This window comes from Diadema antillarum, unplaced genomic scaffold (assembly GCF_040938485.1).
Source record: "Diadema antillarum isolate AM-2024a unplaced genomic scaffold, OU_Dant_1.0 seq00001540_RagTag, whole genome shotgun sequence".
In the NCBI taxonomy this organism is placed as follows: Eukaryota; Metazoa; Echinodermata; class Echinoidea; order Diadematoida; family Diadematidae; genus Diadema; species Diadema antillarum.
This window is the reverse complement of record NW_027272271.1, coordinates 12,679-31,998: the sequence shown is the minus strand read 5'-3', so window position 1 is coordinate 31,998 and position 19,320 is coordinate 12,679. Positions and strand designations below refer to the sequence as shown.

At 39.9% G+C, this 19,320-nt stretch overlaps 1 protein-coding gene across 1 annotated transcript in view; it reads left to right on the top strand.

The window, feature by feature from the left end:
* Positions 1 to 12,160, top strand: part of LOC139710552 (intermembrane lipid transfer protein VPS13A-like) — a gene marked incomplete at its 3' end in the record, with an annotated part of 135,295 nt that extends 123,135 nt beyond the window's left edge. The window contains exons 66-79 of the mRNA XM_071622486.1: positions 198 to 440; positions 1,058 to 1,192; positions 1,923 to 2,074; positions 2,814 to 2,916; positions 3,655 to 3,777; positions 4,852 to 4,988; positions 5,900 to 6,095; positions 6,660 to 6,735; positions 7,289 to 7,374; positions 7,793 to 7,870; positions 8,380 to 8,616; positions 9,951 to 10,099; positions 11,123 to 11,246; positions 12,104 to 12,160. Coding sequence (XP_071478587.1) covers positions 198 to 440; positions 1,058 to 1,192; positions 1,923 to 2,074; positions 2,814 to 2,916; positions 3,655 to 3,777; positions 4,852 to 4,988; positions 5,900 to 6,095; positions 6,660 to 6,735; positions 7,289 to 7,374; positions 7,793 to 7,870; positions 8,380 to 8,616; positions 9,951 to 10,099; positions 11,123 to 11,246; positions 12,104 to 12,160 — 1,896 coding nt within the window. The remainder of the gene's footprint in view (positions 1 to 197; positions 441 to 1,057; positions 1,193 to 1,922; positions 2,075 to 2,813; positions 2,917 to 3,654; positions 3,778 to 4,851; positions 4,989 to 5,899; positions 6,096 to 6,659; positions 6,736 to 7,288; positions 7,375 to 7,792; positions 7,871 to 8,379; positions 8,617 to 9,950; positions 10,100 to 11,122; positions 11,247 to 12,103) is intronic.
* Between the last annotated feature and the right edge of the window lie 7,160 nt (positions 12,161 to 19,320).

Below are 19,320 nucleotides of genomic sequence, written 5' to 3'. Positions count from 1 at the left end.
AAATCCATGTTGTAGCAAAATTAAACCGTCCTCAACGGGTTAATGTTGTTTTGTGATGAGTAAATCGATTGGGGAAATAAAGGTTGTCACATTGTCAAGAAGAAACTTGGAGTTATTCAGCAGACAGGTGTATGGTTTTTTTTTTTATTGCACATTTTCATGTAAATCCTCCTTTTCTTATCCTATATCCACCACAGGCAAATGTTTCAGAGCCAGCAAGCCTTGAGTTCATAGCCTCCCTCCAAGGCATCTACGTGTCGCTGGTCAACGCTGCCTATGAGGAGGTGGCCTACGTGAGTCTCTTCAGCTCCCCGGCCCGTTGGGAGGTGGAGTCTAAGGCCAACCGTTGGAAGGCTCTTAGCATGGAGCTGACGGGAGTGCTGGAGAATGCCTGGAAACATGGAGAGGACGTCATCATGGATGAAAACGGCACTGTTCAGGTTAGTGCAGTACAAAACTCCAATGTTAATTTAAGGTCCAAAAAAAGTTTCCCTTCTGTATTCTCATGTTAGATGCAAACATTATAGTGACTGAACAGTTGAAGTTGAGACATTCTAGATCAAGTACTATGAGCACCCTTTCAAGGCGTGTACTAGTGCTATACAAGAAGACGTCATCATCAAACTGAAGTCATACATGTAGCTGTTACATATTCAGGGTTCGAAGTTGGCAATGGTCCGCTGGCCATTGGCCACCCAAAATCATGTCGGACTAGCTAAAAATCATAAAATTCTGAAGTAACTAGTCCGTCTGGCTAGCCAAAACATTGCTTCAGTGTCAAAATTGATTGTAAGTAGTCCGCCTGGCTAGTTAAAAAAAAAAGTTAAGTGCGACCCCTGATATTGTATGTGCATCATACTTCTTCCTCCAGAAAGGTCAACTGCTACCTTGTGTATGTGTTTGTAGTTTGCTGCTGTCCTGCCCTGCCCATGCAGTGACAGCTGATTTATTGGGCTAATATCTTTTAGTACAGACCTGTTGATTGTGCATTATGAAAGATCAATTTATCTGACAGAATTTGGTATCGGGAGTGTGGATTGTTTGTCTACCATTGCAGGCTGATCTGACGGCCCAGACGATTGTGAAGCCGGTCCAGGGAGCCCTGAGGAGGATCCACAACCCGGGCCTCTGGCTCCACTACCGGCAGTCAGACCACCACCAAGGAGTGCATCTCAAGATCCAGAAGATTCAGGTGGGTCGCCATGGCGATGCTGAACCTGAGATGCTACTAGGCAATGATGAGATGGATTGTGTATGATAGATGTTACATTAAAAGTTGCAATGATGGTGCATGCTAGGGGGACCAGTTAGAGCAAAGTGATGTTGGGAATGATTCTTTGAGGCATATTCTGGTAATGGCAAATACATTTGACATCTTGGTTGAGGTTGATAAAAAGTGTTGTATTAATGGTCATTATGAAATTTGTAATGAGATCATCAGGGTTGATGAATGATGATGGATATGCCATTGTTGGGTTGCTCATGGTAACTGTTACCATAGAAATGGTGATGATGAAGGGAGGAGAGGAGAGGAAGAGATGGGGGAATGGGATCGAAGAAACATTGATTACAGCACAGTTGTAGACCTAATGCTGTACGAAGTCAATGACCTTTGCAGCAGAGATCTTCATATTAAGTTGTGCAGTGCACTGTTGATATTGGATGAAGTGATAAAAGACTCCCTTAAACAGAGCAGATTTGTTTCGTTTTTTATTTGCCACTTTAAGGACATCTCATAATCACTTTGAGTTTATGAAATATTTACTGAATGCACATGTTGGCATGATTCTTAACCCGTTGAGGATGGACTGATTTTCCTTCAACACGCGTTTCCCATGGACATTTGCCCGGGTATACTCAGGACTCGTCCTCAGCAGGTTATTTTTTTTAAAATGCCCTCCTGGTTTTCTTTTACCCATTAGATTGACAACCAGCTCTTTGATGCCTACTTTGCAAATGTCCTCCATGTCAATGCTCTGCCCAAGGATGTTCTCAAGAAGACAGGACCGAGACCATTTATTGAGATGTCCATACTCAGGAGACACATGCCAGAGTATGGCACGGACACCATCAAGTAAGTCCAAGAAATGGCAACATTCCATTCACACTGGCCTCTCTCGTTGGCTGGAGCTTATTAAAACATTGAAAGGAATCAGCATGCCTTCAAGTCATTTACAATCATGTATCTTTTTATGTACAGTGCACTCCCATTATAACAAACTTGGTTATAACAAAATTCAGGTTATAAAAAAGTACAAATTCAGGCTGCAAAATTATCCACTCTATATATTTTCATTGCTTATTTGTTCGGTTATGACAAAAGAAAACTGCCGGTCCCGAGGACTTCATCATAACGGGAGTCCACTGTAGTATAAAGTGTTGCTCTTTTAATGTTATGTAAGAGTATGAATGTTGATTGCAGATACAATTGTATTGTTTGTGTTAACAACTTTTGTTCAAATGTGTGGATCTTCCTGCACTCTGTAAGATACTTCATGTGTAAGAAGATATTGTTGTACCTCACTGCACAAGCACTTGACACTTTCTCCTTGTACAGTATCATGTAGCGTACAGATGACATATTAAGCTATTTTCATTGATGAGGCTGCATTTGTCAGTGAACACTTATGATGGGCTGATTGAGCAATATTGCAATGTGAGAAAACATGAAAACCTACTTCCAGACAGATTCAGATCCAGATTCAGATGATGCCCTGCTACTCACAATTCTGTCCGTAGCACAGACATTGAATCAAAATTTATGTTCAAATTAATTAACGTTACTTTATCTTGTGGTTTGTTTTTATCCTCAGATACTTCAAGGTCCTGGTTCAGGAGGCTAGCGTCAACATCGACAACGGCTTCGTCATGTCGGTGCTGGATGTTTTCTCCGACATGTGGAAACAGGAGGATGAGGTAACAAAGCTTCAGAATGGGAATATTTCTAATCAAGAAATGTCATCTATTGTATCTGAAGGTCATACAGGTTTTGTAATCCACTTGACCCGTTGAGGATGAGTACCGAGTACGTGTATACTCAGGCAGGTGTCTATGGGAAATGTATGTTGTAGCAAAATTGGTCCATCCTCAACGAATTAATTGACAAGTTGTGAGAATAGACACATTGGTATCTGTGAAGAAGACAGGCTGATATTAAACTCAGATGGCATCTTCAAAGGAAGGATTGTGAGGATTCTGGATGTTTCATGTCAGTACACAGCTGCAGCATGGTACATGTATGTTGATAATAGGCCTGCTAATGTCCCTCTGAGTGTAAAAAGAATGGTCCTGTCAAGGACAAAAAGGTCTCACGATATCAAACCTGCTGTCAACACCTAGCTTTAGCTTGAAATATCTCTTTCAATGTACAAAATATGATGCTTTATTTCTTTCTCCACCATATGTTTATAAACACAATATGTACATGTACAGTATGTATGTGTTAAATTGACATCATCTATGCTGTTCCCTTTCCCCTCTATAGTTGATGTCACAGCAGTCAAACTTGTGCTAGAAAGTTATGTGTGAAACTTAGCATCATCAATGGTAATTAATTCCTTTTCCTAACAAAGCTGTTGTTGCTTCACAAAAGACCGCACCAATTTGTGTGTGAAACTGAACATCATCAGTGATTGCTTTCTCCTCACACCGTAGGTCGTGTCCCTGCAGGCGGACCTGGACTACATCCAGAGCTCGCTGAAGGAGACGTCAAACACGATCTCAAGCAGCACCGCCAACCCAGTCTTCTTTGAGTACTTCCACCTGTCGCCACTCAAGGTGAGTGCATCTCTCTGTGAGACAGGTGGTAGAAAAAGTGGAGGAGAAGTGATGACTTTGCTTTGATGTTGCCTGTGTACAAAAGAGAAAAACATGCCAGGCATGTGCATGGCTGTATGGGGCTAGGTGATGTCTAGTCATGAAACCAAGACCCCGTACGATATTGCTTTATTGCAGTCAGTGTCTGATAGATACAAGTTGATCGTGATACTGTAAGAGCTGTTATTTTCACGACAATTTTATTTTCATGAATTTTGCAAATCACTATTAGGTCGCAAATTTAACAACACACGAAGATATGGCAAATGGACAGGCATACATTAAAGTGCACTTGCAATAGCCTCAATGTCAAAATGCAAAAACGACATCTTGCGAAAATGTCTGTGACCTCATTTGCGAAAATATACAGCTTTTACTGTATTTATGATCCTAAGTCAAATTGGCGAATTTTAAATAGTAACTGCTTGCAAGTTGTTAGCATCAGATAGCAATGTTATGTATTGTGGAATGCGGATTGCCAATTATGAAAGGGAAAAAAAAGATAATGGATGCTGCACTTACACCAACGCAACTGCCTTAGATTTGGTATTGTCACAAAGGTTAACCATCCTGTATTCGACTACAGGAGTATTCATACGAGTATGAATTGACGTGTTACAATGACCGACATCCAGTTTGTGCCAGAAAGGCATGTCAAGATGTTTGCAGAGATAATGGAGCTTAATGCCATTCCAGCATGAAATCAACAAAGTGGAATAAGATTGCAGATCATTTGTTCCAGATTTTCATAACAACTTGCAGGCATGATATTCAGTAGATTTGAATCTGATTTCTTTTTTTAATTTTCTTTCTTCTCAAGTACATGTCTTGCTATTTCCTTGTATTAAAATCATTTGAAAATGTTCATTTCCTTAAAAAAAAAACATAAATATCATCCCAGAACTTGATAACTAGGTCTTTGATGGAGCATTTTGCAGTGATATGTCTTACTTTGAATGATTGTGTTTACAGACACTATGTGAACTATGCGCCTGTGCATAGTAAAGAGTGGTACCTTGATCCTTTCTCTCACAGTTGATAGTGAGCCTGTCACTGAGTGGAGTGCCTCACATCGCCAGTGAGAAACCAGCATCATTCCAGCAGGATATCGGCCGTCTCCTGGTGGAGAGCATCGGCTCCACCTTCACGGAGGTCACCGAGGTCGAGCTCAAGTGAGTGCATCCTGTTGCGACGACAACATCCCATCACCATGGCAACATTACGGATGAGTTTCTCTTACATGCTCCATTTGTCATTCCTTCTCAGACTGACATATCACTGATGAGATAGAGAGTCAATCCAGCATTCTTTTGTTGATTTAACACACACATCCTTGCCTATCACAGTAAACTCAAGCAGGAATTTACTGTGGGGAGGGCAAGCAAGATTTTTTTTTTGTCTTCATGTGAAGATAGTAAAAGTAGCATGATTCATTTTTCATAGTCTGGGTCTTCACTGTTGTACTTGGCTGCTTCTATGCCTGTCATCACTGTGAGAAAATGGCTGATGTTGATGTCCTTATGCTACCTCCAATTTTTGTCTCAAATCGGGACAAGTTTCGTTCCACCAATGTGTAATTTATCTTGGGACTTTGAGTCCTGTATACGCCAAATATTTACGAGGCCTTTATTTTCATGAATTTTGCAAGTCGGGTGCTATTCGCAAATTTAATAAAATGCAAAAATATCAACACTGTGATCCAGTCATGAATGTGACATGCACGCATACATGTACAAAATACATTCTCCGTTCAGTACTCTGCTCCACAATCGCAAATTTAACCACTCGCGAAATTGTCAGGAAGTCCCGATTTGCGAAAAATTAGACTCGCTAAATACATGGCGTATACAGGAGTTCTCATCCTATTTCATATTTTACAGTGTGTATGTGGTGGCATTCATGAGAACACGGCTTCTGTTATGTGCATTAGCCTGTTGAAGACTAATCCAAAGCATACTCGGGCAAGTGTGTATGGGAAATGCATGTTATAGCAAAATCAACCCATCCTCAACAGGGTAATGTCAATTCTCCATTTCATCTTCGTATGTTTTCTCCACTGCTCCCAATTAAAATCTTGTTTCAGACTCGCCTACTTTGAGAGGAAAAATGCCCTGCTGACCACCGCCCAGCTGATCTCGGAGGTCCAAGCCCACTACATCTCCCAGGGCATCAAGCAGGCCTACGTCTTCATCCTGGGCCTGGACGTGCTGGGGAACCCCTACGGGCTCTACCGGGACGTCAAGGAGGGCATCAGTGACTTCTTCTACGAGCCCTATCTGGTGGGTGCTGGATACCTGAAAATTTGTAGTACAGTGTAGCAGCCACTCCTGGCCGATTTTACATCTTTCTATAAAAGATATTCAACTGTATACGTAGGTGGTTTTTTTTTTCACAGATTACACTGTGCCAGTGTAATTCACATCAGCCAATAGTTAAAACTTCTCAACAACTAACCCATTGATTTGCTGACGTTTTGAGTGGTTTTTACAAGAGAGGAAAGTGTAAAATGTGCTGACGATTGAGATTGTCTCTATATCTATATCATGCGCATATACATGATGTATGTTTGTTTTTTCATTGTGAGAAAAAATAAAGAAATAAAGGCTGCTAGTGCTGGACATTATCTGTACATATATTCTGGATAGTGATGTGCTTGTGCAAGCTAACAGTTGCAGGCTTATAATTTTTGCAGGCTTTAGATTGTGTTAACTATTAAATAGGATAAAGGAGGTATAGAAAGAATGTCTTGTGATTAAGATCAGTTTGTCACTGTATTCCTCAACATATTCATCTTCTTTTTTTAAAGAAGAATTGTATTTTCTTCTTTTTTGTCTTAATTTCAGGGCCTCATCCAAGGACCAGGGGAGTTTGCTGAGGGTCTAGCTAAAGGTGTCCAGAGTCTTCTAGGGCACACTATAGGTAACCTTTTCATTCTTAGAAAAGAAACAGGCTGATGTTTGGGATGTTCATGTATGTAATGATGATGATGATAATGATGGTAATGTTGATGATGGTGATGATGATAATGATGGTAATGATGATGATGGTGATGGTGATGGTGATGGTGATGGTGATGGTGATGGTGATGGTGATGGTTATCTTGATGGGGATGGTGATGGTAATGGTGATGGTTATCTTGATGGGGATGGTGATAGTGATGGTGATGGTGATGGTGATGGTGATGGTGATGGTTATCTTGATGGGGATGGGGATGGTGATGGGGATGGTGATGGTGATGGTGATGGTGATGATGATGATGATGATGATAAGATGATTGTTGATGATGATGATGATCATAGTGAATATGGAAATGATGAAGATTGAGAATAATAATGATGAAGAGTAAGACAAAAATGACATTGATGGATGGATTTACCAGTCAATTAAACTGTTAAGCTGTTAAAGTGTTAAGCAACCTACAGCCTTTTAAACCTTACTTTACCTGTGAGTCCAAACTTTCTTGAAATTTCAGGTGGAGTTGCCGATGCTTTTGGTAGCTTCTCTGGTACCCTTGGGAAGGCCCTTGCTGTGCTCTCCTTTGACCAGGCATACCAGAAGGTAGATTATACCCCACCCTGACCCCCTTTTGTCTACCTGACTTTGAATCCATACTTACTGTATAGCTGTAATTTTTTTTAATTGTTTTAGTTTCTGCATATCTGTACCTGACTGTCTTTGTTTTGTTTTGCTCATCTTTATGTGTTTATTGTGGTTTTGTTTATAGCATAGCCAAATTGTTGAATATATCTGAGATTTGTGTGAGGGCAAGTGTTCATTGGTATACATGTCTAATTTATAAGTAAGAAATTGGTATCATAATGTGCATTGTCGTAAATCTTACAAATGTCCTCAGTTGAATAAGAAATTATAATGAAGGCTTCAATAAACCCATGGTTAGTAGCAAATGAGATCACCATCAGCACTCGCTCCTGTGAATGACCTCTTGACCCGGAAACACCTCCTCCTTCCTTTGCAGAGTCGTGAGAGACGGATGAGTCGTCACCAGGACAGCTTCCCTCTTCACCTCCTGTCTGCTGGCCAGGGATTTGTCATGGTAGGCCAAGGGTTAATTAAAGGTTTTATTGACCTTTAACCCTTTCTATTCCAGGGACTTAGAACAGTGTGTACAACACTATAGAGTTTTCTGTGTCAATCGGTACTCAAAGCACATGATGGGTTACCCCATGGAAGAGACATTTCTTTGACCCTAGGTTGGCATGTATTTATGCAAGTCATATAACTATGTGAATAATTATGATGTAGGCCTACTTAGTACCCCACATGGGGATGTGGCAGCCTTGTTCAGGTAAGGAAAGTGATAGTATTCATTGAATTATTATTGTTGATATTGTTTTGGTATCAACAGGTATCAACAAAATGAATGAAATGATAATGAAAATTTTAAAATAAGGTTGAATAGGGCACGTGACAGTGATTCAGTGATGATGATGATGATGATGATGATGATGACAGGGCATCTATGGGAAGGACAGTGCCTGACTCTAAAGCCAAATTGAATACCCTGGGGTAAATAAAGATAATACTATCCTCATTTTTTCGCAGGGCATCGTCCTTGGTTTGTCAGGTGTGATCACCTCCCCCATCCTGGGAGCCCAGGAGGAGGGCGTCAAGGGTTTCTTCAAGGGCATTGGCAAGGGGCTCCTGGGCCTGGTCACCAAGCCCCTGGGGGGCACCGTGGACGCCATCACGCTGGTTCTGGAGGGCATCGAGAGGGCGGCCGACGCCGGGGAGAACATCGTCGGGCGGCTCAGGATCCCGCGATTCATCAACCCCAAAGAGGTAAAAAATGCATGTGAACCACTGATCTCTGTAGGAGGTATCTGGATAGCTCATAGGCTAATCTCTTTGAAGCCACTGTGCCACCATCTTACCACACACATCACCCATACATTTGTGTACGGAGCTCACCTCATCACATCGTCTGCTGAAAACCAGAAGGGCACTATCGCATTCTAAGATTTCAGCATAGATATTAAGGAAACAATCAGTTTTCATTAAATTAAAAGCTTATTCAATCAAAAGTGGGTAGACTTATAAGCATTATTTGAGGGTAAAATAGTGCCCTTGTCATTCTGATTGTAAATATTTTACTGAAAATGAAAATGATTTTAAATTGACACCAATCATAATGAAGAGGAGATGAAGCTCTACAACATGATACCAATAACTCAATATCCCCAAAATTGCAATAAAGCCCTTCTGGTTCTTAGCCTACAACATGATCTTGATGACAGTCTCTGCGTGCAAATCCCCATAGAGTGTGCTTGGTATGGACTGCATTGCGGCAGCTTCACTTCTCTGTACAGCTTGAATAGGGCAATGGGATATCCAGATAACTCCATAGAGATCAATGATTCAAAACTACACCCAGATAACTGGTACCAATCAAAGGAGTTTACATATTTTTCAATGGGTCTTGTTAGACATAGACTCTAAGCCAAGCATTCTCTTCTTTCGTAGCTGTACACCATATGTGTGTCTCTTACATCTGCTAAGTTGATATGTTACTATCTAATAAAGATAGTAAACTGTGTTGGCCAAACTTCTCCAAGTAGAATATATATGCAAGTTTTGTTCAGTATTAAGGGAAGCACAAGGGGCTTGTGGCAGGCAGGTGCAGGAAAAACATCTCAATGATGTACAGATTTTGATGAACTCTTGGGGGGGGGAGGTCACTTCCTTTCACTCTCTGATCAGGGATGAAAGCTCTTTAATAACCTCCTTTCTATTTATTGTGTAGATACATTGTATGTTATCTCCCCAATGTCCACTGGAGTATAATTCCATGTTTAGCGGAATGTCCACACTTGTCCTCCTCTCCTCCAAGAATAGGCAAACAGTTCATACAAAGATTAAACAGGCCTAGACTGGGTAAGGAAGTACATGTATAGCCTCGGTCAAGGCTCTCTCACTGTAGTAATTGCAAGCAAAGGGAGCTGAGTTTGCGGAGTTTACCAAAGGTCAAGCCCCCCAAAAGAAGTGTGCTGAAGGCAGGCTGAGCTGCATAAATTAGGCATGTTGCTATTAAGGGGGTTTTCCTTTCAATGTAGTATTGGGGGAAAGCATTGAAAGAATTTGTTCCACAATTTTTGGTTTCTCCGTCTGGCTCGCAGGGACTGACCCCCTACTCCCCTTACAAGTCCGTCGGCAACTGCATCCTCCACAACATCCGCAAGAGAGAGATCTACAACACGGACATCTACTATGCACATGTCACCGTCTCCTCTGACAGTACCCCTGATGTCGTCATGGTAACCACGAGGTGAGCCCAAGCCCTCCCCCTTCTTGACTTGGTTTTGTCAACCTTGTGTGCAATACAAAGCAGCTTTGCCTGTCATGTTTTGATTTTAAAGGTTTGCCGGATGGACCAGTAATGCTTTATCCCTAAATAGGAACCAAATTCGTAGTTAAAAAAAAAAAAAAAAAAAAAAAAAAAAAAAAAAAAAAAAAATATATATATATATATATATATATATATATATATATATATATATTCTCATCTGTTGGTGGTGACTGACAAGCTAGAGAGGTTGTTCCTTGACGGTTGTAGCTTGTAAGGTATTCTTACGCAGAGGAGAGATTGACATACAGTCAGAGAGATGGAGAGGAAGAGGAAGATAAAGATAGAGAGATAGATGAAGAAGAAGAGAGCAAGAATATAGGAGAGAAAAGATGAACAGAAGAGCAGAGAGGGTTACAACTACATCACATCAATGACATTTAGGATGATGGTTCATGCATGGCAAAAGCATCTTATCATTCATTGAGCTGCCGTGAGAGTAAACTGTAGCATCATAAAGGCAGAGATAACAAAATTGACTCTTTAACCACCATCCAAGTGAGAGAGGGAGAGAGTGTGTGTGTGTAGATTTTGAGAAACAGATTGGAAAGAAGAGAGATGGACCTTTGGTATATTCTCCGGTAACTGATCGAAAGTATTGTTCTGGACATTCTGAAAGCACAACATCTTTGAAACTCTTTTTCCACCATTATTTCTGACCTCTGCAACAGGAGGGTGCTGGTCCATGTCTGGCATAAACATCTTACTATTCCTGGAGCTGCCGTAATGGCAACATCAATATGGCAGAGATAACCAAAATGAATCTTAATCACCATCCAAGTTAAAGAGAGATAGAGAGAGAGACAAACAGACAGACAGGCAGACAGTCTAAAAAGAGAGAGAGAGGTACACACATATTTTGGGTGAAAATATTGGTCTGTATGTTTTGAAAGCACAACATCTCACGCTTTTCCACCACTTTTTGTCCCTGACCTGCGCAAACAGGAGAGTACTAGTCCTGGAGAAGTGTCGCTGGTCCGGTGGCTGGGACCTGGAGCAGGGGGATCTCTTCATCAACATCCTAACCTCACCCCAGCAGGCAGAGAACAAGGTCCTCTTCACTTCGGTGGTGAGTAGAAGCTGGTGCACAGCATCCTGAAGAGAAAATTTTCTCTCTTTGCTTGCAAAACTTTTGATCAAGGGTCTCTGACAAAATCAAGGTTATTGTCACTGTCACACACATTCATACAAATGTACATGTTTACACAGACAGATAACACATACATGAGTAGTTTCCAGAGGCACTTAAAATAACTATACATCTCATTTTTCTTTATACAAATGGAAAGAGAGAGAGCTAGTATATTTCAGCTTATAAGCTGTGATATTATTTTGTATCTTTACTAATAGCTGCTTGATCAGATTTTCATTGTGTAATAGTTTTCAGCAAATGCAAAATGAGGCTCACTGTCTAGAGACTAATAGTTTGAATTAAAAGTTTTATTAGTAGCTAAAATGTGCCATTGCTACTCCATTCCATGCAGCAGCCTGCTGTAAGGAAGAGCTCGAATTGGTGAATTATCTTAAAGGCTTACAAATGATGCAGGTGTTTTAATGACTAGTGAAAGATATGTATTTCAGAGATGCCAAGTTCTCGTATTGTGCAAGCGGCTCCCCCCCCCCCCCCAAAGAAAAAAAAAACTCTTTGATATCCCTTCATGTCTGTACAAGAGAATATAAACATCTCTCTGATATGGAAAGTACTTTTCGCCACTGAGATGCGTGTTACACACAAGTAACTTTCCGATATGCACGTACTTATCTCCCTCATTATGAAGTACAAAGATGGGAAGCCGTGGCATTGTAGCGATTCACATGATTGTAGGAGGCAATATAAAATGTATTGGAGACCATAGATGAAACGCAAGCCTCAGGAGTGTTCAATGTGTGATACCTCTACCATCATCTTTTTCCCCGGTTCCCTAGATTGACGGCAAACAGCTGCAGAGAGAGCTGGTGTGCGAGAACGGAGAATTAGCCAAGGTAAGCTATCAGTATTCACAACATTTTATTTTCATTGTTAAAGGGTGTGTACAGTTCTGGTCGATGTGAAGATTTAGCTTTTAACGTTTTGTGAGATATTCAGAAACCACTCTATGAGGTGTCAAAGAGCATGCGGTTCTAAGGGGTATCAAAAGTTTATTCGATGAAAATGGGTTTTGAAATGGCTGAGATATCCAAAAACAAGGTGAAACAAAGAGATACTAATAAAGTTGGGGCATGTCGCCTTTTATTATTAGCACTTTTTTGGATATCTCAGCCATTTGAAAACCAATTTTCATCAAATAAACGTTGAATCCTTAAAATTACATGCTCTTTCATATTTCATAAGAGGCTTTTCATTATCTCACTTAGGAATGTTCAAAACATGAATCCCTACCTCAACCAGTACTGTACAGTCCCTTTAAGATCTCGCCTATGGTGAGCAAAGGCTTGATTCGTTGTCCTCTTCTCAGAGAGGGAGGGACCCTGGTGTTGTGCAATGAGGAATGGTTGAAATTGATCCATGGAATCTTGGGAATAGTCACTGCAGTGATTAGTTATGTTGGAGAGCACACCAGGTTCGATTCAGTCATTCAAGCGTATGGCACAATATGCGTAGTTGATACCATTTGGTGACTGTTGCTCATCACCTGGGGAGAACCATGAGGGGTTGGCATCATTCGCCCGCTTTCCTTGTGTGGGTGGTGAGGGGGACCACTTCACTGGGTTAGCACCTTGCTCTTTGAGATGAATGAATGAAATGTATGGAGTAGTAGGTCACCCTTTTTACATGAGCAATAGTTTATCAACATGTCCACTTTTCACAGTCCCTGACTACAAGTAATTCAAATTAGTTTATGATGAGATAAACCTTTAACCCTAAAAGGGCCGGGGGGGCGGATTCCGCCCCCCCCCCCCCCCCCCCCCCCCGACATTTCGCGCTATAATTCTGTAACGCGAGAAGGCCTCGTCGCAAGGCTTCTTGACTTTATTTGTTCAAGTCTCGCGCAACTTTTGAGACCAAATTTGCAACGTCCGCGCATACTTTTGCGAAGCCACGCCCATTTTTGTAACGGAATGTCGCCCCAAAACGGGCACAATTTTGTGATTTTGTGTACATTTCCTATGTAAAACAATGCTCTGTCATGAAAGTCATATAAACCTGATTATTTTTACAATTAATCACTTTCACTTATCAATTTTGTGCTAATCATGGTAGAAAAGTGGTCAGTGACAATTTCCAATGAAAAAACAAATAAAAAAGTTGAAAAACGAAGAAATACATAAGAAATTCGAAAAACAATAAAATACATAAGAATTGAAATGAGTTTTGGAACTTTTTGTGATGTACAATTGTTGAATGTGCTCAAACAGATAAACAGATTAAAAATTAGACTCTCAATGCTTTTAATTAGACTACAATATGATCTTGAGCTTAATTTGAATAATTGATTCATTAAAATTAGAAATTAAATGTTTCAAAAAATCTTATGACACAATCCTGGAGATTATGACGTGGGTCTCATGCATGCAAAATTTCATCGTGATCGCACCACTGATAGCCAAGATTGCTTTTGAAAAGTCACATCTGTAGAAACCTGAGGGGGGGGGGCAGAATTCCCCCCCCCCCCCTCCGGTCTGAGCATAGCCCAAAAAGCCCGGCCCCTTTAGGGTTAAAGTTGATAAGATGACAGTTTTGAGACAGTGTAGATTAAACTTGGTTTAATACCTGTTTAATACCTGGGAACAAAATTATGGTAGTAATGCAAGGGTTTTCAGGAACTCCTTGCATTTTAACACCCACATACCTAGGTTTCCTGTTATAAATGTAACCATGTTTCAAGAATGATGGCCTATCAATGGCAATTATCACAGCACTCTGTATATTTCACTTTGCAGTCATATCATTATTTTCTACGTATCTTCAAATATCTCAAGGGATGTTGCTTCCCAAATTAGATGCATTAGGAAAAAAACAGTCAATCTGTGGAGATGTTGCAGACACATTGTAAGGTAATTATTAAGATAATCATTAGGGTATATTAATTTGTAATGTTTGCTATGAATCTTTTATTGGGCATTGTGGTTACTTGTAGTGTTCATCTGCCTGTCCCCAAAATAGAGAACTTTAAGGTAATACAGTGACAAATATTATAGGTGGCTCAAACATTTCATAGACCCTTCTGTCTTCCATTTTTTAAAACTCAGTTGGTGCTGGACAGATTCCATGAGGCCCTGCTAAACTTCCAGCGCGAAGAAAGCCGGAATTTGGTGGTCTGACAAGACGGGAAGAGCGAGAGCCGTTAATAGAGAATTAAAAAAATACGCAGGAAAATTCTGCGAAATGGAACATCGTGAAATACTGCTAAAGACATGCCGTCTACTCTTCCAGGAATTTTTCTGTGCATGTCCAGCAGTGGAAACAACTAAGGTCCTCGGCGGTGAACAAGTTAAAGACATTTAATATCAATTGTATAGGTGCACATCGATGTTTGCGGTGTACCGGTATATTTTTCGTACATCATATAGGACTACACAGAGATGCAGTGTGCATAGAGACAAATTAATGAAGCATGGCAACAACATTTTTGTGTAGCTAACAATGAGAGTGAGGAGAGAGAGAGAGAAAGAGAAAGATATGAATAGACAAATATATTAGGTAGACACTTGTAGATACATATTGGAGACAATGAAAAAGGTGGAGTGTGTGAATGTGTGTGTGTGTGTGTCTGTTTGTCTGTCTGTCTGTCTGTCTGTCTGTGTTTGTGTCTGTGTGTTTGTGTGTTTGTGTTAGAGAGAGAGAGAGAGAGAGTTGGGTATACAGACTGCCATATTTGGTAGAGAATTGAGAGATATGAGCAGAAACATTGTAATTAATCAGCTGTAAGTGATTTGCTCATTAATATGTGACAGACTGTGGAAAGAAAAAGCACAGGATATAGAAAATGTTCATACCCAGAGTAATCCTGTGCCGTATTGAGGTAGACTGTGGAATGAAAGGGTGATGAAATGTACAGCTTATCTCTTGTGTAACTGGCAGAGTGTAGATACTGCTGTATGTACATGTATGTGCAATTGTATGCATGAATTATTAGAAATAAGATATATGCCATTCACATCGTTATGCAGCCACTATACAATATGTGTGATTTTTGTCCCTGTATTGCGCATCTGTTACATGAAGTAAAACTTTACATTATGTTAGATTTTAGTATGGGCTAATCGAGCCAGTGTTACTCATCATTCATTATCAGAGGGGCTGTCACTGTTCCCTTCAAGCAGGCAAGTCTTGTAGGTGTTATCTCCCTCCCCCAGAGACTCCAATCCTAAGCACCTTCTGATCTGGAGATTCTCCCGCCTGAAACCCCTTGCAAACGGGAGACTCCAACTTGATGTGCGCGAAGCGCATATCACGAGCGCAAAGTTCCTTGCGGCCGGGGTCCAGGGCCCGCTTGGGCCCTGGAAGCTCTTATGATTAGGGTTCTTGATGCCCTCTCGTGCTATCTAAGGCTTATTTTTCAACATACGAAGACAAAAAGTAAGAAATCATTTCAAACGGGAGACACAGAGCCAGGGCGGGAGAAATTAAATCTCAAGCAGGAGAACGGGAGATTTTGCAAAAGTGGGCTTTCGGCAGGAGATCTCCCGTCGAAAGCGGGAGAGAGTTGGAGTCTCTTCCCCCCCCCCCCCCCCTATCAACTGCAAGAAGGTAGTAAGAGCAGTATCTTGAGAAAGAAAACAGTGCCTCTGTATAGCTTGGCATGATGGGAAAGAAGAAAAATGAAAGGTACCTATGTACAAACCTGCGGTATAACGCATACAGACAGTGAAACTCGGGGGTATACTAGTTTGAGCGTTTGGTGGAACAGCTGCACTTGCGAGGTCTCCAGGTTTGACGTACGAATGTATTCCAGTTGCAGTGGAAGTCATGATGTGCAGAGATTTTTGCCTAGTTGTTTAGATACGATTTCTTGAGAAGGGGAAAAGAAAAACAACGAAAAGGGAAGACTTGGATCTTATTTGAGATGAACAGTGCTGTAAGAAATGTTGGAATCTAACCATTTTATATACACATAAGTATGTGCTCTAAGAGAAAAAAAAAGGAATGTTCCTGGGTTTTTATTCTTCTGAAGAATGTGTGACTGCTTTGCTTTCTTTGGACTATGGCATTCAGCTCACTGTCGTGTGTGGCAGTTTTATTTCTCAATTTGCTGCCAGAATCATGATTTTATATATTCAATTTTATGTATTCGGAAAGGATGTTTTCATCTGCCAAATAAAAAGTCGGGCTCAATGCCTGTTTATTTCTTTCTGCACTGTCAAATCACTATCTAATTTCCATCACTAGCTTTTAGGCCAATCAAAAAGTTTAACTTTGAAGTTCTAGTATGAAATATTTTCAATCAAAATCCTTGAGTCAAAGGAACAGTGGGTGATTCTGTACTAGATCAGATTATCCCTCTTCCTCTAATCCCCAGGTTGATTGAGGATGGCGTACAACACTTTTATCTCCTGTGTGAATAAATTTTAGAGTATGGATTTGCAGTGTGGACCATGCAAACTCTCTGCTACGGGGTTTAAAGAATACTTGCCATCTTCAGAGTTCCTCATTAACTCTAACAAATTTACATTTATTAATTTGGAAGAAATTATTCGATTGTATTCTTTACAGCATCAGCTGGTCAAAAAAAATTAATGTTTGATTGTCCAGGAAAAATGATTGATTTGTACTGCTGCTGTTGTTTTGCTTTTTGTTGATAGAAGCAACTGAGGGGAGTCAACATTCGCTGAAAAAAACTCCTGCCTTCATACAGCTGCCAAGATATGTTTTAGAGGCTAATTCATTTATGATAATTCAATATGCTTTCTGTCCTGGTGTGCAATATTCTTTGTGAAAGCTGAGCAATTTGTTCATGGTTGTTGGGTTGTTGTTGTTTTTTCCTCTCTCCTATAACCATATTCAAGAATGTTGTGATGTCTCAGAAAGTTCAAAGTACTTTTCAGTGTCATTCCATTTTTGACAAATCGAAAGCATCAAAGTGTGAGCTGCGGCTGCCAAAATCTGTTTCACAGACACTACTTGCCTATTATAGCAGTTTCATTTAATCAGTAGCATGCTGTTGTTTGTTTATTTATTTTTTCTATTCTATGCCAAAACTGTTAATTTTGATAGCTTGGATTTTTTTTTAGTGAAAGTCTGATTGTAAAGTTGAATAGTTGTGCATGAACAGTAATATCTAAAAATGCAGTAATATCTATGTTTGAGCCATGTGTCAAGTTTACATTCAGTATTAATGACTTTTTTTTTTCTTCATACTCGTGTAGAAGTGTGGAATTGTCTGAAGGACTATAAAATGCATTTGATAGATTCTTTGTACTGTGGACTTTGGTTTGCATGTGTGCAAGAAGTGTACTATTTTGACTTAAGTGGAAATCACTGATATGACTTGAAAGAGAGAAATGTTTTGTTAGAGAAGCCTTTAGAAAGAGAAGTGCATTTGTATGAATGCTATAATAGTGAATCAAGGAATTGGAATGCTGAACTGGATTGGAACCTTTGACCTGCAACTTATGAAGTGCACCAACCACCAGTCCTTTGGGCATTTGCTTCTTGAGCAACCTACTTTTTTTTTTTTTTTTTTTTTTTTTTGGGGGGGGGGGTAGCATTTTGGGATGACTTTAGATATTTATGTATTTGATGCTGAAAAATGGAGAAATGTCTCATGAAGTTGTGTGCCATTCAAATTTTATAGTGAGTTTTGCATTGTGCAGATGTGCTCATTCTGTAATGCAATGACATATTTTATCTGATCTATTTGTACTTGTTTGAGGTGTAAAGCGGTGAGGAGCATTTTCATGCAGAGTAATCAGTGTCATGATGCATTGTTAGGCTTAATAAAAATCAAGCTACGAAGGTTAAAGTGCTTGTGAATTTACAACTCCTCACTTCGAGCCTTCATCCTCCTGTGTTGTTTACACAAAGTTTGTGAAAGTTTCTGAAGAGCATCCTAACAATTTCTTTTTGGATGTGGTGACAGTCTCATTCTTTTGTTTGGTAGCTAAAGTAGTGTGTACATTTGTAATCAGGTTTAATGACATTTTATGACTTTCATATTCTTTCTACTCACTTTCATTCAATTACTGTCAGTTAATTTTGTATATATATTACAAACCTGTAACACTTGTTTATGCAGATCTAAAAATTTGTTGTGTGAATTGTACAATTGATATTTGCCCAGCTCTTAGAGTAAGATAGAGTAAGAGGCAAAAATAACCAAACTTAAACTCACAGAAATGACTTTTTTTTCCTTTTTTTTTTTACAGAAGCTTATAACTTTATTGTCCCCTGATGTGCTTTTATTCCATTAATTAAGTAACCCTTGCTGGTAACTAACCCTACTGTGCTGTTACGACTGAGGTATGGGGGAAATTCCCCTTTTCCCACCAACTGCTGCATACACCTTATACCTTTTATTGATTTTATTCTCGCAAATTTCAGAAGTCAACTGGTATCTGTGAGCTTGACAGTACACCAACAAAAAATACTTGTCCTCCCCACGAATATAACTACAATTCATATTACCTCCAAGATGGAATATTGCCAATTTTGCTTCTTAAAAAGAAACAGTACTTTAGTTCTCATGATCATTCCATTCCTGGGGTTCTCAGTCGGGCATTGAACCACTCACAAAACTGTCATACAATTTCCAACCCACTAGGTATAAATGCAGTCTTGCAATGGCCGAGGGATTAGCATGCCTGTAGCATGAAGTTCTCTTTCCAGTACTAGCAATGTAATATTTGTCTCCACTATGTAGCCATTTTTCAATATATATATGTGCCCATTTGGGGCTTAATGATTATGATTTAAAATTAGTCAATTACTACCCAGGTAGACATTATTAGCTGCAGTTTTATCTACTGTATATGTTGCAAGTCATTCCAGAGAGTCTGTCGAATAATAAAAAGAGAAATATCATGATGAAAAGGTGGCGCTGTAGCCATTTTGCATGGTAAATTTGCTTGCATTGTGACATAAATTGATTGTGTTAATAGTATAATCCGTTGTTTGAGGCGTCAGTCATTGATTTGCATCGTTATTAAGTGTATGAATAGATCATATTCTAGGCAATTGGTGTTTATTCATTGCATGTGATTCA